Source organism: Melospiza melodia, unplaced genomic scaffold (genome assembly GCF_035770615.1).
Source record: "Melospiza melodia melodia isolate bMelMel2 unplaced genomic scaffold, bMelMel2.pri scaffold_456, whole genome shotgun sequence".
NCBI lineage: Eukaryota > Metazoa > Chordata > Aves > Passeriformes > Passerellidae > Melospiza > Melospiza melodia.
Window position 1 is genome coordinate 6,814 of NW_026948779.1, and position 21,991 is coordinate 28,804.

General features: G+C 60.9%; 1 protein-coding gene across 1 annotated transcript; it reads right to left on the reverse strand.

Moving 5' to 3' along the window:
• Positions 1–283: 283 nt before the first annotated feature.
• Positions 284–17,412, reverse strand: LOC134434689 (prickle planar cell polarity protein 3-like). Its single transcript, XM_063183320.1, is given in 14 exon segments — positions 284–415; positions 552–671; positions 743–849; positions 970–1,068; positions 1,717–1,778; positions 2,020–2,161; positions 3,334–3,487; positions 3,489–3,518; positions 6,048–6,263; positions 10,074–10,211; positions 12,029–12,142; positions 15,386–15,566; positions 16,193–16,269; positions 17,371–17,412. Coding segments are annotated over 14 exon segments (1,614 nt in total).
• Positions 17,413–21,991: the final 4,579 nt, after the last annotated feature.

A 21,991-nucleotide genomic window follows, 5' to 3' on the forward strand; every position in this document is an offset into this window, starting at 1 on the left:
CGGCGCGCGCGGCGCGGGACCCTCATAGGCGCCGCCATGTTGGGGGGGGGCGGCTGCCCCGCGCTGGTTTTGGGGGGTCTCCGTTCAAAATGGCGGCCCTGGGGGCTCCGGGCCCACCCCGAGCCCGCTCCCTCCCCCCCCCCTCACGGCACCAGGGCTCCAAAGACACCGGGAACCGAACGGGGGCTCTGCCCCTTTATTAAAACTGTGCTCGAGGGGTCAAAGGTCACCGGGCACGGGTCGGGAGGTCCCTGAGGCGGCCACGGGGGTCACAGTGCAAAGGTCACGCCCCGGAGGTGGGGCAGAGGTCAAAGGTCAGCAGAGCCCTGAGGGGGCAGAGGTCAAAGGTCAGCAGCAAAGGCCCCGGAGGAGAGCAGAGGTCAAAGGTCAGCAACAGGAGGTCACCAGGAGGTCCCTGAGGTTGGGGCCACCAAGAGAGGTCAGAGGGCCAGCACAGGGGTCAGCGGGGTCAGAGAGAGGTCAGGGGTCAGAGATGACACAGAGGGGTCAGAGAGGGGTCAGGGGTCACAGAGACATCACAGAGGTCCCACAGAGATCAGCGGCTCAAGGCAGAGGTCAGAGGTCACCCAGAGGTCACAGGTCACGGGGTCAGGCCAGGCGGCAGCCCCGGGAGCGGGGGCGGGGGCGGGGCCGGGGTTGGTGGGCGGGGTCTGGGGAGGCCCCGGGGGGGCGGAGCTGCGGGGGGAGGGGGATGGGCTCCCCCAGGAACAGCCCCTCCCACGATGACGATGATGATGATGATGATGATGATGAAGGCCAGCGGGGACGGCCCCGGCCCCTCCCCCTCCGCAGCGCTGGGGGGGAGCCCCGGGGGGGGAGGGGCCGGGCCTGGAGGGGTGAGGGGAGGGGGCACAAGGGGGTGGGGGGAGGGGAGGGGCCGGGGGCGGCTCCCAGGTCGGGCAGAGAGTGGCGGTGGGGGGAGGGGCCGTGGGGGGAGGGGGCGGGGGCCGGTGGGGGCGGGGCCGGTGGGGGCGGGGCGGGGCGCTGCCCCCAGCTCGGGCAGGGAGTGGCGGTCGGGACCTCCCCGGCGGAACCGGGGCTGCCAGCCTGCGGGGGAGGGGCCCGGTGAGCCCAGTTAGCCCAGTTCCTCCCAGTTCCTCCCAGTGTTCCCAGTTACTCCCAGTGAGCCTCTCCAGGGCTGCCCCAGGGCTCCCAGTAATTCCCGCACTGCTCCCCGTTCCCCACAATCCCAGTCCCCCCCAGTGCCCCCCGTTCCCCACAATCCCAGTCCCCCCCAGTGCCCCCCGTTCCCCCCCCACACCCTCCCAGTTCCCCCCAGTTCCCCCTGTTCCCCCCCCACACTCTCCCAGTTCCCCCAGTCCCTCCCCATTCTTCCCCCCCAGTCCCTGCCATTGCCCTCCCAACCTTCCCAGTCCCTCCCAATGCCCTCCCAGTCCCCCCCCAGTCCCTCTCCCAGTTCCTCCCAGTGCTCCCCCAGTCCCTCCCAGCCCCCTCCTGCCCCCCACTCTCCCCATTCTCCCCCAATGCCCTCCCAGTCCCTTCCAGCTCTCCCCAGTCCATCCCATTTCCCCCAGTTCCTCCCAGTCCATCCCAATTCACCCCCGCAGTGCCTCCCACCGCCCCCTCACCCTCCCCATTCTCCCCCAATGCCCTCCCAGTCCCATCCAGTTCCCCCCAGTCCCATTCCCAGTCCCTCCCATTCCCCCCAGTCCCTCCCATTCCCCCCAGTCTCACCAGCCGGGGGTGCCCCTCCCCAGGATCGCCTCCGGGGGGCGCTGCGGTGCCCGGGGCTGTTGCTGTTGTTGTTCCCGGTGCTGTTCCCGTTCCCGTGCTGTTCCCGTTCCCGGTGTTGCTGTTCCCGTTCCGGTGTTGCTGTTCCCGGTGTTCCCGTTCCCGGTGCTGTTGTTCCCGGTGCTGTTCCCGTTCCCGGTGCTGTTCCCGTTCCCGGTGCTGTTGTTCCCGGTGCTGTTGTTCCCGGTGCTGTTCCCGTTCCCGGTGCTGTTGTTCCCGGTGCTGTCGTTGTCGTTGCCGGGGGGCGCAGCGGGGGAGCAGAAGATTTGCCCCCCCCGGGGCAGGAAGGGCCGGCCCAGCAGGGGGCGCCCGCAGGGGGCACAGCGGAAACAGCCGGGGAGGGGGTGCCAGTGCTGCCCCCTGTGGGTGACGTGGGGGTCCTGCAGGCCTGGGGACAGACAGGGGACAATGGGGACAGTGAGGGACCCCCAGACCACCCCGGGGACCCCCACAAACCCCCCCTGAACCCCCTTAGGGCCCTCTGGGACCCCCAAAACTTCCCTGGGGACCCCCACACTGCCCCTGGGGACCCCAAACCCCCACTGAAAACCCCCCATGTACCCCCCCCCCCCCAGGGATCCCCAAACCCCCCCAGGGACCCTCTTAGGACCCTCTGGGACCCCCAAACCGCTCCTGGGGACCCCCAACCTACCCCTGGGACCCCTAAACCCCCATTGGAGTCCCCCATAAACCCCCCTGAGGACCCCCTAAGTCCCCCCTGGGACCCCCAAACTGCTCTGAGGACACCCTTAGGACCCCCTGGGGACCCCCCAGACCCCCCAGGAGCTGCCACATTGCCCCAATGGACTCCATCAGGACCCCCCGGGACCCCCAAACTCGCCTGGGAACCCCCTTAGGACCCCACAGGGACCCTTTAAGACCCCCGGGGACCCCCAAATCTTCCCCCAGGGAACCCCAACCCGCCCCCCAGGGATCCCCTAGGACCCCCAAACTGCTCTGGCGACCCCAACACCCCCCCCAGGGACCCCTAAACTGTCCCTGGAGTCTCTCCCATAAACCCCCTGGGGACCCCAAAGCCCCCTAGGGACCCCCAAACTGCCCCAGAGACCCCCTTAGGAGCCTCTGGGGACTCCCTAGGACCTGCTCGGGACCCCCAAGACTTCCCCTGGGGAGCCCCAAACTGCCCCAGGGACCCCCAAATCCACCCTGGGACCCCCATGAACCCCCCTGGGGACTCCCCAACCGCCCCTGGCACCTCAAAACCCCTCTGAGGACCCCTTTAGGACCCCCTGGGACCCCCAAACCTCTCCAAGGACCCCTTTAGGACCCCCTGGGACCCCAAAAACTGCCCCTGGTGACCCACAAAACTTCCCCTGGTGCCCCCAAACTCCCCATGGAGACCCTGAAACTCCCCTGGGACCCCCTTGGGGACCCCCACACCACTCTGGGAACCCCAAACCCCCCTTGGAGACCTTCATTAACCCCCCCGGGGGACCCCAAGTCCCCCCTGGGACCCCCAAACCCCTCTAGGGACCCCAAAACCCCGTGGGCCCTCTTAGGACCCCCCCAGGGACCCCCATGCCCCCCATTGCCCCTCACCGATGGGGTCCCCGCAGGTGTCGCACAGGTGGGCGCGGCGGGCGCGGCAGGGGGGGCACAGGGGCTGCCCCTCCCCCCCGGGCACAGTTTGGGGGTCCAGGGCCCCCTCGCACTCGAGGCAGCGCAGGTGGCGCAGGTGCCAGCGGCGCCCCCCCGGCCTCGGCACAGGGACCCCCGAAAATCAGCTGGGAATGGGGGGAAATGAGGGGGGTCAGGGACACAGAGACCCCCGGGGACCCCCTCCCCAAAATCCCCCCGACCTCGGCGCAGGGACCCCCGAAAATCAGCTGGGAATGGGGGGAAATGAGGGGGTCAGGGACACAGAGACCCCCCCCAAAATCCCCCTGGCCTCGGCACAGAGATCCCCAAAAATCAGCTGGGAATGGGGGGAAATGAGGGGGGTCAGGGACACAGAGACCCCCGGGGACCCCTCCCCAAAATCCCCCCAGCCTCGGCGCAGGGACCCCCGAAAATCAGCTGGGAATGGGGGAAAGAGGGGGGGTCAAGGACAGAGAGACCCCCAAAGACCCCCAGAGACCCTCAGAGAGCCCCAGAGGCCCCAAAAAATCAGCTGGGGAGAGGAAATAGGGGGGTCAGGGACACAGAGACCCCTGGGACCCCTAGAGACCCCCAGAACGCCCCAAAGAGACCCCCCAGTGCCCCCCAAAATTCAGCTGGGGGGCACCAAGGGGAGATGGGGAGAGGGGGGGCCCAGCACTCAAAGAACCCCTCGGCACCCCAAAACCACCCAGAGCACCCCATAACCCCCTCATAACCACCCTGAGCACCCCATAACCCCTCATAACCACCCTGAGCACCCCATAACCCCCTCATAACCACCCATCCCCACCCATATCCCCTGTACCTCGTCACACCCGGAGCAGCAGTGCCACACGCTGTCCCCGTGGTGCCGCCCCATAACCACCCTGAGCACCCCATAACCACTGACAGCACCTCATACCCACCCATAACTGTGCAGAGCACCCCATAACCACCCCATAACCACACTGAGTACCACATAACCACCCTGAGCACCCCATAACCGCTCACAGCACCCCATAACTACACTGAGCACACCACAATCGTTGATAGCATGCCAAAACCACCCCAAACCCACCCCATAACCACCCTCAGCACCCCATAACTGCTCCCAGCACCCCATATCCCCTGTACCTCATCGCACCCGGGCAGCGGTGCCGCACGCTGTCCCCGTGCTGCCGCCCCATAACCACCCCGAGCACCCCATAACCACCCCATAGCCACTGACAGCACCTCATAACCACCCATATCCACTGCATAACTACCCCATAACCACCCCCAGCACCTTGTAACCACCCCATAACCACAGTGAGCACCCCATAACCACCCCATAACCACACCATAGCCACCCTCAGCACCCCATAAGTGCCCATAACCACCCCATAACCACTGATGGCACCCCATAACAACCCCATAACCACTGATAGCACCCCATAACCACACCATAGCCACCCTCAGCACCCCATAACTGCCCATAACCACCCCATAACCACTGATGGCACCCCATAACCACACCATAGCCACCCTCAGCACCCCATAACTGCCCATAACCACCCCATAACCACTGATGGCACCCCATAACCACACCATAGCCACCCTCAGCACCCCATAACTGCCCATAACCACCCCATAACCACTCTCAGAACCCCATAACCACATCCCAGCACCCCATACCCACAATGAGCACCCCATATTCCCCCCATATCCCCCTTGTCACAGCCGGGGCAGCGGTGCCGCACGCTGTCCCCATGGTGCCACCCCATAACCGTCCTGAGCACCCCATAACCAGCCCATAGCCACTGACAGCACCCCATAACCACCCCATAACTGCCCATAGCATGCCATAACCACCCCATAACCACACTGAGTACCACATAACCACTCCATAACTGCTCGTAGCACCCCATAACCACACTGAGCACCCATAATCATTGATAGCACTCCAAAACCACCTCATACCCACACTGAGCACCCCATAACTGCTCCCACCACCCCATACCCCCTGTACCTTGTCACACCCAGGGCAGCGGTGCTGCCCGCTGACCCCGTGATGCTGCCCCATAACCACCCATATCCCCACCCCATATCCCCCTCTCCTCATCACACTCAGGGCCGCGGTGCCGGACGCTGTCCCCGCGGTGCCACCCCATAACCACCCCATATCCCCACCCCATATCCCCCATACCTCATCGCACCCAGGGCACCGGTGTCTGACGCTGTCCCCGTGGTGCCACCCCATAACCAGCCCCATATCCCCCATTCCCACCCCATATCCCCCGTACTTCATCGCACCTAGGGCAGCAGTGCCGCACGCTGTCCCATTACCATGTCCCATAACCACCCAGTGCCATGGTGCTGCCCCATAACCACACTGAGCACCCCACACCCCCGTACCTCATCACACCCAGGGCACCGGTGCCGCACGCTGTCCCCGTGGTGCCGCCCCATAACCAGCCTCATATCCCCCATTCCACCCCATATCCCCCGTACCTCATCGCACCCAGGGCACCGGTGTCTGACGCTGTCCCCGTGGTGCCGCCCCATAACCAGCCCCATATCCCCCATTCCCACCCCATATCCCCCGTACCTCATCAGACCCAGGGCACCGGTGCCGCACGCTGTCCCCGTGGTGCCGCCCCATAACCACCCCATAACCAGCCCCATATCCCCCTCACCTCATCGCACCCAGGGCACCGGTGCCGCACGCTGTCCCCGTGGTGCCGCCCGCACAGCAGCCGCGCCCCGCCGCTGTCCCCGGGGCAGAAGTAGATCAGGTCCACGAGGGGCTGCTGGCACTGCTGGCACCGGAAACAGCGCGGGTGCCAGCACAGCCCGAGCCCGGCCCGCGCCGCGAACACGGCCAGGGCCCCGCCGCGCACCGCGGCCCCGCACTGAGGGAGAAACGGGAAACGGGGGGGAATTGGGGTGTGATACCCCCGGTTACAGCCCCCCATCCATTCCAACAGGGGGCCAGGGCCCCGCCGCGCACACCGCGGCCCCGCACTGAGGGAGAAACGGGAAACGGGGGAGAATTGGGGTAACACCCCCATTTACAGCCCCCTATCCATCACAACATAGCCAGGGCCCCGCCGCGCACCGCACTGAGGGAGAAACCGGGAAATGGGGGGGAATTGGGGTGTGATACCCCCGTTATAGCCCCCCATCCATCACAACGGGGTCAGGGCCCCGCGCGCACCGTGGCACAGCACTAGGGAACAACGGGGAAATGGGGGGCTCGAAATTTGGGGTAACACCCCCGGTTATGGCCCCCAAACCCTCAGCCTGGGGGGTCAGGGGGCGGCCCCGCACAGCGGGACACATGGGGAAATGGGGGGTGGGAATTGGGGGGTGACACCCCCATTTTACAGCCTCCCACCCATCAGCCTGGGGGGTCGGGGGGGCCCGGATTTGGGGTGAGATCCCCCCGTTTGCAGCCCCTCATCCATCACAACAGGGGGTGACGGGGGGGCACAGAATTTGGGGTGTGATGCCCCCATTCTACAGCCTCCCACCCCTCAGCCTGGGGGGGTCAGGGGGCGGCCCCACGCCGAGGGATAAACAGGGAAACGGGGGTGGGAAATGGGGGGTGATCCCCCTGGTTGTAGCCCCCAATCCCTCAGCCTGGGGGGTCGGGGGGGCCCGGAATTGGGGGGTAACACCCCCGGATATAGTCCCCCATCTCTTAAAAGAGGGGGTCACAGGACGGCCCCGCACTGCGGGGAAATGGGGGTCAGGGGATGGCACCGGGATTTGGGGGATAACACCCCGGTTATAGCCCCCAACCCATCACAACAGGGGTCTGGGGGGCACCAGGAATTGGGGTGCAACCCCCCCATTTACAGCCTCTCACCCCTCAGCTGGGGAGTCAGGGGGTGCCGAGAACTGGGGTAACACCCCCGGTTATAGCCCCCATCCATTACAACAGGGGGTCAGGGGGCACTGCAACCCCCCAGTACAGACCCCCACCCATAACCCTGGGGGGGTCAGGGGAGGCACCGGGATTTGGGGTATAACACCCTCGGTTACAGGCCCCCACCCATCACAACAGGGGGGTCAGGGGGTGCCCCCACACTGCGGGAACAGGGGTCAGGAAATTTGGGGTGTAGCAGCCCCATTTTACAGCCCCCCACCCATAAACCTGGGGGGGTCAGGAGGGCACATCCACACTGCAGGGAAACAGGTCAGGGGGGCTGGAATTTGGGGTGTAACCCTCCCTGGTACAGACCCCCCACCCATAAACCTGGGGGGGTCAGGGGGGTCGGGAATTGGGGTGTAACCTCCCCATTTTACAGCCTCCCACCCCTCACAACAGGGGTCTGGGGGGCACCCCGGGAATTGGGGTGTAGCACCCCCGGTACAGAACCCCCATCCCTCAGCCTGAGGGGGTCAGGGGGGGCACCAGGAATTGGGGTGTAACCGCCCAGTTATAGCCCCCTACCCATCACAACAGGGTTCAGGGGCCCCAGGAATCTGAGGTGCAACTCCCCTTCCCCCCAGTTATAGCCCCCCACCCCTGCTTTGGGCTTTTCTTCCCCATTTTTGGGCAGCCCCACAAACATTCCAATCCCCATTCCCCCCTTTATGGGGTTCCACCCTCATTGCACCCCCTGTGTTTGGGGTGCTGAGAGTGAATATGGGGTGGTGATGGGGTGGATGTGGGTGGTTATGGGGTGCTATGGAGTGGATATGAGGTGGTTATGGGGTGCAGTGGGTGGTTATGGGTGGTTATGGATGGTTATGGGGTGGTTATGGGGTGGTTACGGGTTCATTTGGGTGGTTATGGTGTGCAATGGATGGTTATGGGGTGGTTGTGGGTGGTTATGGGGTGGATATGGGCGAATACGAGGTGAATATGGGGTGAATATGGGGTGGATATCGGGTGCAATAAGTGGTTATGGGGTGGATATGGGTAGTTATGGGGTGCAAGAAGTGGTTATGGGGTGGTTACAGGCGATTATGGGGGTGCAAAGGGTGGTTGTGGGGTGGTTATGGGTGGATATGGGGTGCTATGGATGGTTATGGGGTGGATATGGGGTGGTGATGGGGTGGATATGGGGTGCAATGAGTAGTTATGGATGGTTATGGGATGATTAGGGGGTGCTGAAGGTGGATATGGGGTGCAGTGGATGGTTATGGGTGGTTATGGGGTGTAATGGGTGGTTATGGGGTGTAATGGGTGGTTATGGGGTGTAATGGGTGGTTATGGGGTGGATGTGGGTGGATATGGGGCAGGTATTGGTTCATTTGGGTGGTTATGGGGTGGATATGGGTGGTTATGGGGTGCAATGAGTAGTTATGGATGGTTATGGGGTGGTTATGGGGTGCAATGAGTAGTTATGGATGGTTATGGGGTGGTTATGGGGTGCAATGAGTAGTTATGGATGGTTATGGGGTGGTTATGGGGTGCTGAGGGTGATTTTGGGACTGCCAGGACCCCCCCACACTGCAGGCAAATGGGGGCTCAAGGGGCACCCTGAGACTTTGGGGTGCAATCCCAAAACCAGCACCCTCCGCTTTTGGGGTGCCATTTTTGGGGTGCCCGTTTTCAGTGTGCCCATTTTTGGGGTGCCCATTTTTGGGTGCTGTTTTAGGGTGCCATTTTTTAGGGTGCTCATTTTAGAGATGCCATTTTTAGTGTGCCCGTTTTTGGGGTGCCCATTTTTGGGTGCTGTTTTAGGATACCATTTTTGGGGTGCCTGTTTCCCACCCGTTTTGGGGTGCCATTTTTAGGGTACCCATTTTTGGAGTGCTGCTTTTAGTGTGCCCGTTTTTGGGTCCCATTTTAGTGGTGCAATTTTAGGGTGCTCTTTTTGGGGTGCCGTTTTTGTGGTGCCTGTTTTCAGCCCATTTTGGGGTACCATTTTTAGGGCGCTGTTTTAGGCTGCCATTTTTAGTGTGCCCGTTTTTGAGGTGCTGTTTTTGGGGTGACCGCTTTTGGGGTGCCCATTTTTGGGGTGTCTGTTTTTAGGGTGCCGTTTTTGGGGTGCCCGTTTTCAGCCTATTTTGGGGTGCCATTTTTAGGGTGCTCTTTTTGGGGTGCTGTTTTAGGCTGCCATTTTTAGTGTGCCTGTTTTTGAGGTGCTGCTTTTGGGGTGCCCATTTTTGGAGCGCCCATGTTTGAGGTGTTCATTTTTGGGGTGCCCGGTTTTGGGGTGCCATTTTTAGGGTGCTCATTTTAGAGGTGCCATTTTTAGTGTGCCAATTTTTGGGGTGCCCATTTTTAGTGTGCCCGTTTTTGGGGTGCCGTTTTTAGTGTGCCCGTTTTTGGGGTGCCCATTTTTAGTGTGCCCGTTTTTGGGGTGCCGTTTTTAGGGTGCTGTTTTAGGCTGCCGTTTTTGGGGTGCCAATTATGGGGTGCTGTTTTAGGGATGCCATTTTTGGGGTGCCCATTTTGGGGTCCCCTTCGTGTGGTGCTCATTTTTTGGGGGTACCCATTTTTAGTGTCCCCTTTATGGAGTGCCCATTTTTGGAGTCCCATTTTTGGGGTGCCCATTTTCTGCCCATTTTTGGGGTGCCCGTTTTAGAGGTGCCGTTTTAGGGGTGCCCATTTTCTGCCCATTTTGGGGTGCCCATTTTAGAGGTGCCGTTTTAGGGGTGCCCATTTTCTGCCCATTTTGGGGGTGCCCATTTTAGAGGTGCCGTTTTAGGGGTGTCCGTTTTGGGGTGCCCATTTTTGGGTTCCGTTTTTGGGGTGCCCCCACCTGCTGGCACACGGCCCCCTCGCTGGTCAGGGGCAGGGGCCGGACGCTCCCCTGGCCCAAATTCTCCCGTTTGCGGCGTTGGGCGAAAAGTTTCAGCTCCCGACGCTCGGCCTCGTCCAGGTCGTGGCAGAACTGGGGCTGGGGAGGGGTGGGGGAACCTCAGACCACCCCAAAATTCCCCAAAAATATCCCAACACTGCCTAGAGACACCAAATGCATCCCAAAAATACCTAGAAACACCAACCCCTCCCCAAAAACACCCTTGAACAACCCAAATCACTCCAAAAATACCCTTGAACAATGGAAATCCACCCCAAAAATGCCCTCAAACAACCCAAACCCAACCCAAAAACCCCCTCAAACCCAAATCCACCCTAAAAACACCCTTGAACAACCCAAAACTGCCCCCAAAACACCCTCAAACAACCCAAAACCACCCCAAAAATGCCTTAGAACAACCCAAGACCACCCTAAACCAACTCAAGAATACAATAAAACACCACAAAACACCCTGAAATAACCCAATTCCCCCAAAACACCCGGAGTCACACCCCTAAATAGCCCCAAACGCCCCCAAAAACCCCTTTGTGCCATCCAAAACTGCCTCAAATACCCCAAATCCTCCTGGACACCACTTTCTACCACCCAAAACCACTCAAATACCCCAAAAACCTCTTTGTTGCATCCAAAACCACCCCAAATTCCCCAAAACCCACTATGTACCATCCAAAACCAACCCAAATACCCCTCAAACACCACTTTACAGCATCTCAGAACACCTGAAATTCCTCAAAAATCCCCAAAAAACCACTTTGTACCAACCAAAACCACCCCAAATACCCCAAGCGCCATTTTATAGCATACCAAAGCCACCCCAAATACCCCCAAAAGCCCACAAAAACTGCTTTGAACCATCCAAAACAGCCTCAAATTCCCCAAAACCCCCAAAAAGCTCGTTGTAGCACCCAAAACCGCCCCAAATTCCACAAAATCCCCCAAAAAACCCGTTTGTACCATCCACACCCGCCCCAAATACCCAAACCCAGCCCCAAAAAAAACCCCTTTGTACCATCCAAAACCACCTTAAACTCCCAAAAACCCCGCAAAACCGCTTTGTACCATCCAAAAACACCCCAAACCGCCCCAAAAAACATTTTGTACCAGCCAAACCCACCCCAAACACCACTTTATAGCATCCCAAAACCACTCCAAATCCCCTCCAAAACCCCCCAAAAGCTGCTTTGCACCCTCCAAAATCGCCTCAAATGCCCCAAATCCCCCTCCAAAACCACTTTGTACCATCCAAAACTGCCCTAAACACCCCAAATACCACTTTGTAGCATCCAAACCCACCCTAAATACCCCCAAAACTACTTTGCACCATTCAAAAATGCCCCCAAAACCCCCAAAAACCACTTTGAACCATCCAAAACCACCCCAAATACCCCAAATCCGCTTTGTACCAGCCAAACCCGCCCCAAACACCCCAAACATCACTTTTTAGCATCCCAAAACCGCTCCAAATCCCCTCCAAAACCCCCCAAAAGCTGCTTTGCACCCTCCAAAATCTCCTCAAATGCCCCAAATCCCCCTCCAAAACCACTTTGTACCATCCAAAACTGCCCTAAACACCCCAAATACCACTTTGTAGCATCCAAACCCACCCTAAATACCCTCAAAACTACTTTGTACCATTCAAAAATGCCCCCAAAACCCTCCAAAAGCTGCTTTGTACCCTCCAAAATCTCCTCAAATACCCCAAATCCCCCTCCAAAGCTGCTTTTTACCATCCAACCCCACGCCAAACATCACTTTGTAGCATCCCAAAACCGCCCCAAATTGCCCAAACCTGCCTTTAAAACCCCCAGAAAAAGCCCCAAATTCAGCTCCAAACGGTTCAGGAGGTCCCAAACCCGCCCCCCGGAGCCCCCCGGAGCCCCCCGGTCCCCGCTCACCTCGAGGTCGTGCGGGGGCAGCTGCCGCAGCAGCTCCCGCAGCCGGTGCCGCTCCCCGGGGCTGCGGAGCCGCGGCACCAGCGCGGGCGGGAGCAGCGAGAAGTACTGACACACCTACAGGGGGCGGGGCTTAACGGGGCGGGGCCTAACGGGGCGGGGCTTATCGCGGAGGGGCTTAATGGGGGCTTATCGGGGCGGGGCTTAATGGGGCGGGAGCAGCGAGAAGTACTGACACATCTACAGGGGGCGGGGCTTACCGGGGCGGGGCTTACCGGGGCGGGGCTTAATGGGGTGGGGGTTATCGGGGCGGGGCTTAATGGGGCGGGAGCAGCGAGAAGTACTGACACACCTACAGGGGGCGGGGCTTAACGGGGCGGGGCCTAACGGGGCGGGGCTTATCGCGGAGGGGATTAATGGGGGCTTATCGGGGCGGGGCTTAATGGGGTGGGGGTTATCGGGGCGGGGCTTAATGGGGCGGGAGCAGCGAGAAGTACTGACACACCTACAGGGGGCGGGGCTTATCGGGGCGGGGCTTAATGGGGCGGGAGCAGCGAGAAGTACTGACACACCTACAGGGGGCGGGGCTTATCGGGGCGGGGCTTAATGGGGCGGGAGCAGCGAGAAGTACGGACACACCTACAGGGGGCGGGGCTTAATGGGGCGGGGCTTAACGGGGCGGGAGCAGCGAGAAGTACTGACACACCTACAGGGGGCGGGGATTGATGGGGCGGGGCTTAACGGGGCGGGAGCAGGGAGAAGTACTGACACACCTGGGGGGGGCTTAGTGTGGGCGGGGCTTAAGGGGGCGGGGCTTATCGGGAGCAGCAAGAAGTACTGACACACCTGGGAGGGAGCGGGGCTTAATGTGGGCGGGGCTTAACGGGAGCAGCGAGAAGTACTGACACACCTGGGGGGCGGGGCTTAATGTGGGCGGGGCTTAACAGGAGCAGCGAGAAGTACTGACACACCTGGGCAAGAGGCGGGGCTTAATGGGGTGGGGCTAAACGGGAGCAGCGAGAAGTGTTGACACACCTGAGGGGGCGGAGCTTAATGTGGGCGGGACTAATCGGTGAGCAGCTTAAAGGGGCGGGGCTTAACGGGAGCAGCGAGAACTGTTGACACACCTGCACAGGGGGTGGGGCTTAGTGGGGCAGGGCCAAAGGGGGCGGGGCTTAATGGAGCGTGAGCAGCAAGAACTGACACACCTGGGCAGGAGGCAGGGCTTAATGGGGCAGGGCACAGGGGGGCGGGGCTTAACAGGAGTGGGAAGTACTGAAACACCTGAGGGGTGGGGCTTAATGGGGCCGGGCACCCGGGCGGGGCTTAATGGGAGCAGCAAGAAATACTGACACACCTACAGGGGGTGGGGCTTAATGGGGCAGGGCTAAATGGGGCGGGGCTTAACGGGAGCAGTGAGAAATACTGACACACCTGCACAGGGGGCGGGGCTTAGAGGGGCGGGAGCAGCAAGAACTGACACACCAGGGTAGGAGGCAGTGCTTAATGGGGCGGGGCACCTGGGGGCGGGGCTTAATGGGAGCAGCAAGAAATACGGACACACCTGGACAGGGGGCAGGGCTTAATGGGGCGGGGCCATAGGGGCAGGGCTTAACGGGAGCAATGAGAAACACTGACACACCTGCACAGGGGGTGGGGCTAAATGGGGCGGGCCTTAACAGGAGCAGCAAGAAGGACTGACACACCTGAAGGGGTGGGGTGGGGCACCCGGGGGTGGGGCTTAATGCAAAATATGAGAATAACTGACACACCTGGGGCGTGGCTTAGTGGGGCAGGACAGCTGGGGGCGGGGCTAAATGGGGCATGAGCAGCTAGAAGAACTGACGCACCTGAGGGGTGGGGCTTAATAGGGTGGGGCTAAATTGGGTGTGGATTAATGGGAGCACTGAGAAGCTCTGGCACACCTGGGGGCGCGGCTTAATGGGGCCGGGTGTAACGGGAGCAGCGAAAAGAATGGGCACACTTGGGTGGGGCGGGGCTTAGCAGGGTGGGGCTTAATGGGGTGTGGCACAAGGGGTGGGGCTATGTGGGGCAGGTGGGAAAAGTACTGGGACACCTGGGGAGGGCGGGGCTTAGCAGGGTGGGACAAAAAAGGCGGGGCTAAGATGTTTGCCATGGGTGGGGCTTCAGAGGGGTGTCCATTGATGGGCGGGGCTTGGAGCGGTGTGGCCCAAGGGGCGGGGTTTGATGGGACAGGTGTGAGAGGCACAGGATCACCCGTGGGGAAGGGGGTGGGGCTTACGTAGGTGTGACTGGGCAGGGTGGGGCTGATTGGCTGGGGCCTCACTGGGGGCGTGGCTTCACCGTGGGGTGGGGCAGGTGAGAAAATCCTGCACAGGGAAATGGGGCGGAGCTTCACCAGTGGGTGGGGCCTGGAAGGGGTGTGTCCCACAGGAGGGTGGGGCTTGCCTGGGGCGGGGCTTCACTGGAGGTGGGGCTTCAGGGGGCAGGGGTGAGAAATCCCCGAGGGGAGATGGGGGTGGGGCTTATGGGGGCGGGGCCTCAACAGGGTGGGACATGATGTGGCAGGTGGGAGGGGTTTCCCGCAGAGGGGGTGGGGCTTCAGAAGGTGGGCGTGGCTTGATTGTAAAGGCATGGCCTGGGCTTGGCTTGGGCAAGGGAGGGGTCTGTGGGGTGGGCGGGGCCTGGGTGGGACTGGGGAGCCCCAGGAGGGGTTTGGGGGGGTCTGAGGGGGGTCAGGGCTCTATTGTGGGGGATCCCAGGGGATTTGTGATCTGTGCAGGGCTCAGGGGGTTCTGGGGGTGTCAGAATTTAGGGGGACATGGATGGGGGGTCTCCATCCCTTGGGGGGTTTTGGGGGTCCTGGTGGGGGTGGGGGGCACAGACGGGGGGTCTCCATCCCTCGGGTATTTTTGGGGTCCCAGGGGCTTTTGGGGTCCCGGGGGGGAGGGGGTCAGAACATTTTGGGGGTACATGGATGGGGGGGTTCCATCCCTTGAGGGGTTGTGGGGTCCCAGGGAGAATCTCATCATTTTAGGGGGCACAGATGTGGGGCTCCCCATCCCTGGGGTGTTTTTGGGGTCCTGGGGGGATGGTGGGGGCACAGATGGGGGTGGTCTCCATCCCTGGGGTCGTTTTGGGGGTCCCAGGGGTTTTTTGGCGGTCCTGGGGCAGTTTGGGGGTCCCGGGGGGGTTTTGTGGCTCCCTGTGTGTTTTTTGGGGGGGTCCTGGTGTGTTGTTTTGGGGGTCCCTGGTGTGTGTTTTTGGGGGATCCCTGGTGTGTTTTTTTGGGGGCCCCGGGGGTGTTTTTGGGGGTCCCTGCTGTGTGTTTTTTGGGGGTCCCTGGTGTGTTTATTTTGGGGGTCCCGGGGGCATTACCTGGTCAGGGCTGAGGCCGGGGGGCGCCCATGCGAACTCGTCGGCCGAGCACCCCGAGTCCTCGGAGCCGGGGGGGGGGTGGGACTCAGGGAGCAGCCGGGCCAGGACCCCCTGCAGGGCCGGGGGCACCCCGCCCCCCACGTGCTCCCCCCGCGGGCACTTGCAGTGCTGGCACAGCTTCCTGCGGAGGGGAACCCCGAAATAGCGTCAGGGACACCCCGAAACAGGGTCGGGAGCACCCCAAAATCTGGGGATAGGGCACCCCGAAATACAGTCAGGGGCAGCCCAAAATCTGGGGACGGGGCACCCTAAAATCTGATCATGGGGACCCCAAAATTTGGTAGTGGGGTACCCCGAAATATGGTCAGGGGCACCCGAAAATATGGTCAGAGGCACCTCGAAATCCGGTCAGGGGGTGCTCCAAAATCTGTGCATAGGGCACCCCAAATACAGGGAAGGGACTCCCTGAAATATGGTCCTGAGCACCCCGAAATATGGTCGGGGGGCTCCCCAAAATCCAGGAATGTAGGACCCCAAAATATGATAATGGGACACCCCAAAATCCGGTCAGGGGGCACCCCGAAATCCGGTCAGGGGCACCCCGAAATAGGGTCAGGGGCACCCCGAAATAGGGCCAGAGACACCCTGAAATCTGGGGATGGGGCACCCCAAAATCCCCCTCCCACCGGGGGGACACCCCAAAACGCCCATCCCATGCTAAGGGGATGATGTGGGACACCCCAGATCCCCTCCCAGGGGCTCCCCAAAATCCCCCCCCAGCCCAGGGTGCCCCCAATCCGCTCTCACCTCCAGGGGTGCTCCTGGAAGCCCGGGCAGAGCTCCCGGCACACCCGGCACGGCCGGCCCCGCTCGGGGTCCTGGGCCTGCGGGCAAAACGGGGGCGTCAGGGGCGCCCCAAAAATGGTATGGGGTACAGGGGCACCCCGAAATCCCCTTCCCATCCCAGGGGGGTACAGGGAGGTCAGGGGGAACCCCAAAAACGGCCGGAGGGAGCACAGGGGAACCCCAAAACAGCCTGGGGGGGACAGGGCGGGAGGGATACCCCAAAAACGGACTGGGGGGTCATGGGGACCCCAAAATGGCCTGGGGACACAGGGGGGTCATGGGGACCCCAAAAACGGCCGGGGGGGCACAGGAGGGTTGGAGGGGGCACCTCAAAATTTCCTTCCCATTCCAGGGGGTCAGGGGCACCCCAAAAACGGCCTGGGGTAGAGGAGGTCAGGGGGGACCCCAAAAACGGCCTGGAGGGGTCAGGTGCACCCCAAAAATGGCCTGGGGGTCGGGGAAGTGGGGGGCCCCCAAAATGGCCTGGGGGGCACAGGGGGGTCGGGGGGGGCACCTCAAAATCCCCTTCTCATCTCAGGGACACCCTATGGGGGACCCCAAAAACTGGGGGGGGGACACCCCAAAACCATCCAGGAGGGGTGGCAGAGACTCCCCAAAATGCTGGAGCTGGGGGGGCTGGGGGGCCCAGAAATGGGGTCCGGGGGGGGCTGGGCAGGAAAAAGGGGGGGCGCAGTGAAAGGGGTGAGGGGGCTGTGGGGGTCACCCCGGAAATGGAGTCTGGGGGTGGGCACACGTGGGGTCAGGGGGAAACCCCAAAACCGGGGTCGGGAATGGGTGGGGTGAACCCCAGAAATGGGGAGGGGGGTTGGGGGGCTCACAGGGGCTGGGGGGATTCACCCCATAACCACCCCAACCCTACAGCCCCCCTTAACTCCTGAGCTCTTTCCTGCAGCTCCCTGGGAGACCCCCGAGCCACAGACCCCCCCCCAAATCCCAGGGACCCCTCCCCATGAGCCCCCCAAAACCCCAAAACGCCCCCAAAGCGCCCCCAAAGCTGCTCCAAAGCGACCCCAAAAACCCAGAGCCCCTCGGGCTCCCCAAAGACCCCAGAGCGGCCCCAAAGCGTCCCCAGAGCCCCCCAAAATCCCCCGGTCACCCCCGGTCCCCCCGCCCCTCACGGCTCGCTCCGATCGCCGCCGCCGGGACCCCCGCGTGAACATGGCGGGCCTTGGCCACGCCCCTTCGCGACGGCCACGCCCTCACCTGCGGTAGGCCCCGCCCCCTTCAGGTAGACGGCGAGGTAAGCCCCGCCCATCAACACGAGGCCCACGCCCCCACCGGGCGGGCTTTTGCAACCTCCAAACCCCGCCCCCAGCAGCTCTGGCCACGCCCACCGCGCTGGCCACGCCCCTCGGCCAGAGCTGGGGGGATCGGGGGCTCTGAGGGGGGGCGGGGGTTGGGGGGTTCGGGGGGTTCGGGAGATTTGAGGTTTGGGGGTTCAGGGATTTGGGGTTTGGAGAATTTGGGGTTTGGGGGTTCGGGGCTTTGGGGTTTGGAGGATTTGAGGTTTGGGGGGTTCGGGTTTTGGGGGGCTCTAAAACGGGGGGCTCAGGGGTTCGGGGGGTGTTCGGGGGTTCGGGGTTCGGGATTTGGGGGTTTGGGGGTTTGGGGGTTGGGGGTTCGGGGGTTTTGGGGGATTCGGGCAGTTTGGGGGTTTCGGGGTTCGGGGTTTGGGGGTTCGGGGGTTTAGAGGGCTCTGAAAGGGGGGGCTCGGGAGTTTGGGGGTTCGGGATTTGAGGGGCTCGGGGGCTTTGGGAGCTCGGGACTTCGGGAGGTTTGGGGTTTCGGGGATTGTGGGGTTCGGGGGGGTTTGGGGGATTTGAGGTTTGGGGGTTCGGGGCGTCTGGGGGCTCTGAGGTGGGAAGGCTCGGGGAATTCAGGGGTTCGGGGGTTTGGGGCTGTTGGGGCCTGTGTGGGCTCGGGGTTCGGGGGGTTCGGGGGTTCGGGGGTTTGGGGCTGTTGGGGCCTGTGTGGGCTCGGGGTTTGGGGGTTCGGGGGCTCGGGGGATTCAGTGCCTTGAGGGGGGTTCAAGGATTCGGGGGTTTTGGGGGGCTCAGAGGTTTTGGGGGCTTTGGGAGCTCGGGGTTTTTTGGGGTGCCCGGTGCGACCGGGAGGGTTTGAGGATTTGGGGGATTTTGGGGCCGTTCCGGGCATTTTTGGGGGTTCGGGGCCGGTTTGCTCAGGTGGGCGTGGCCCGGGGCGTGGCCTCCTCTGTCCAAGCCCCGCCCCCCGGGGTTTATCGGGGTTTTGGGGGGCCCCAGTGCTCGGTGTTCGTCCTCAGTGCGGGACAACAGGTGGGGAACGGGGGATTTGGGGGATTTTGAGGGAATTTAGGGGATTGGGGGGGATTTTTGGGCGATTTTGGGGCGATTTTGTGGGGATTGTGGGGGGTTTGGAGGGATTTTGAAGGGTTTGGGGATGTTTTGAGGAGACTTTTGGCGGTGGTTTTGGGAGATTTGGGGGATTCGGGGGATTGTGGGGAGATTTGGGGGAGTTTTGGGGTATTTGGGGGGATTTTGGGGGAATTTGGGGAGATTTGGAGATTTTGGGAGTTTTGGGGGATTTTGGCAGAGGTTTTTAGGGGATTTTGTGGGATTTTGGAGGGATTAGGGGGGTTTTAGGGGATTTTGGAGAGGTTTAGGGGCATTTTTAGGGGGATTTGGAGGGTTTGGGTGATTTCGGGCGGAATTTTGGGGGATTTGGGGGAATTTTGGTGGATTGGGAGATATTGGGGGATTATGAAGGATTTTGGGGTGATTTTGGGGGTCTGTGGGGGGTCTGTGGGAATCCGGACCCCGCCTTGAGATCCCCCAGGAATTTGGGGGTCCCAGGCCCCCCCAAATCCCCCTCGGACCCCCCAAAATCCCCCAAACCCCCCCAAACTCCCCCAAAAATCGCTCAGGGGACAAGAAAAGGGACATTGGGGGGGGTCCTGCACCCCAAAATCCGCCTGGGGACCCAAAGTGCCTCCGGGATCCCGTTTTGGGGAAGGGTTGGGGGTTTTGGGGTTTTGGGGTTTTTTGGGGGGCTTTTTGGGTTTTTGGTTTTTTCAGGTTTTGTGGGTTTGGGGTTTTGGGGATTTTTGGGGGGGTTGGGTTTTGGGATTTTGGGGGGTTTTGGGGGGGGTTGGGGGTTTTGGCGGATTTGAGGTTTTTTGGGGGTTTTGGGTGGTTTTATGGAGTTTTGGGGTTTTGGGGGGATTCATTTTTAGTTTTGGGTTTTGGGGAGTTTGAGGGTTTTGGGGAATTTGGGATTTTTGGGGCTTTTTGGGATTTTTTAGGGGGGTTGGAATTTTGCAGGGTTTGGGTTTTGGGGGGGTGGGTTTTTTGGGCTTTGGGGGTTTTGGCGATTTGGGTTTTGGTTTTTTTTTTGTTTTTTTGGGTTTTTTGGGGGGGTGATTTTTTGAGGTTTTGGGGATTTCTGGGTTTTGGGATTTTGGGAGTTTTTGGGTTGTGTGGGGGTTTGGGGTTTTGGGGAGTTTTAGGCTTTTGGGGGTTTTGGCGGACTTTGGGTTTTTTGGGATTTGGGGTTTTTTGGGGTTTTGGGGGCTTTTATGGAGTTTTTGCAGGTTTTGGGATTTTTTGTTTCGTTTTTGGGTTTTGGGAAGCTTTGGGGTTTGTGGGGGTTTTGGGAATTTGGGATGTTTGGGTGATTTGGATTTTTTGGGTTTTTGGGGGGACTTTGGGATTTTTGGGGGTTTTGGGATGTTTGGGGGTTTTGGGGTATTTTGGGATTTGAGGTTTTTTTTGCGGTTTTTGGGGGGATGTTTGGGATTTTTTGTTTTGTTTTGGGGTTTGGGGGGGGGTTTGGCGATTTGGGGGATTTTGGGGATTTGGGGGATTTTTAGGTTGGTTTTTAGGGTTTTTTAGGTTGGGGTTTTTAGGTTTTTTGGAGGTTTTTAGGGGTTTTGGGTGGGACACCCCAAATTCCCTCCCCCGGTCACGTGACCCGGCGCGCTCCAGGTGTGGGGGGCTGATAAGGGGGGTGGGGAGGGGCCACACCCACCCCAAAAAAACCCAAAAAACCCCAAAAATGGGGTGGGGGAGGGGCCTGGGTGGGGCTGGGTGGGGGGGAGGGGCAGATTTGGGGGTGGGGGGTCCCCAAAAATCCCCCCCCACACCCCCTGAGGGACCCCAAATCCGCCCCAAAAAGGGGCTCTGGGCGGGGGGGAGGGGGAAATTTGGGGTCCCCTTTTCTCGCCCCCTCCCTCGCTGTGGTTTTTGGGGGTCCCGGGGGGGTTTTGGGGGGTCCTGGTGGGGTTTGGGGTGCAGGACCCCCGACTCCCCCTTTCCTATCCCCTCTCTGCGATTTGAGGCGATGTGGGGGAATTTTGGGGGATTTTGGGGCTTTTCTGGTGGAGGGGAAGAACCAGGGGAATTTGGGGGCAGTTTTGGGGTTTTTGGGGTGCAGGACCCCCCTGACCCCCCCCCCTTTTTTATCCCATCTCAACGATTTATGGGGTTTTGGGGGGGATTTGAGTGGATTTTGAGGGATTTTATGGGATTTTAAGAGGATTTGGGGGAATTTTGGGACTGTTTGGGGATAAGAAGAACGAGATGGATTTGGGGGATTTTTCGGGGGGGTTTGGGGTTTTTGGGGTGCCAAAGCCCCCGACGCCCCCTTTTCTGTCCACTCTCATCGATTTGTGGGTTTTGGGGGAATTTTGGTGGGGTTTGGGAGGATTTGAGAGGATTTTGGGCCATTTCAGGAACGAGAAGCATCTGCTCAATTCGGGGCATTTTGGGGGGATTTTGGGTTTTTTGGGGTGCAGGACCCCCCCGCGACCCCCCCTTTTTATTCCCTCTGAGCAATTTGAGGAGATTTTGGGGGGATTTGAGTAGATTTTGAGCAGATTTTGGGGGGTTTAAGTGGGTTTTGGTGGATTTTGGGGCCGTTTCAGGACTGAGAAGCACCGGATGGATTTGGGGTTTTTTGGGGGGGATTTTGGGGTTTTTGGGGTGCCGGAACCCCCCTGACCCTCCGATTCTTTGCCCCCCAGCACCCCCATGGCCGCCCTGCTGCGCTGCCCCGTCCTGGCCCGGAACCCGCGGCTGCTGCGGGTGATGAGCACAGCCCCGGCCCGGCCCCAAACCGGTACCGGAACAGAACCCCAAAACGGGGACCCCAAAACGGGGGACCCCGAAATGGGGGGGACACCTAAACGGGGACCCCGAAATGGGGGGGACACCTAAACGGGGACCCCGAAATGAGCGGGACACCAAAATGGGGGGATCCAAAATGAGGGGACATCGAAATTGGGGGACCCAAAATGGGGGGACATCGAAATTGGGGAGACCCCAAAATGGGGGGGACATGAAAATTCGGAACCCCAAAACGGGGGGACACCAAAACGGGGCGACACAAAAATGGGGAACCCCAAAAATGGGAGAGACCCCAAAATGGGGAATACCAAAATGGAGAACTCTGGCCCCAAAATGGGGCAGACCCAAAATGGGGAACCCCCCTGACCCCCAAACTGGGGGACCTCAAAATGGGAACATGACCCCAAAACGGGGAGACCCCAAAATGAGGGAGACTCCATAATTGGGGGACCCCAAACTGGGGGAGACCCCAAAGTGGGGAACTCTCCTGACCCCAAATGGGGACCCCGACCCCAAACTGAGGGAACCCAAATTGGGGGGAACCCCCAGACTCCAAATGGGGGAACCCCCTGGCCCCAAATTGGGAACCCCGACCCCAAAATGGGGAACACAAATGAGGGGAAACCCTGATCCCAAA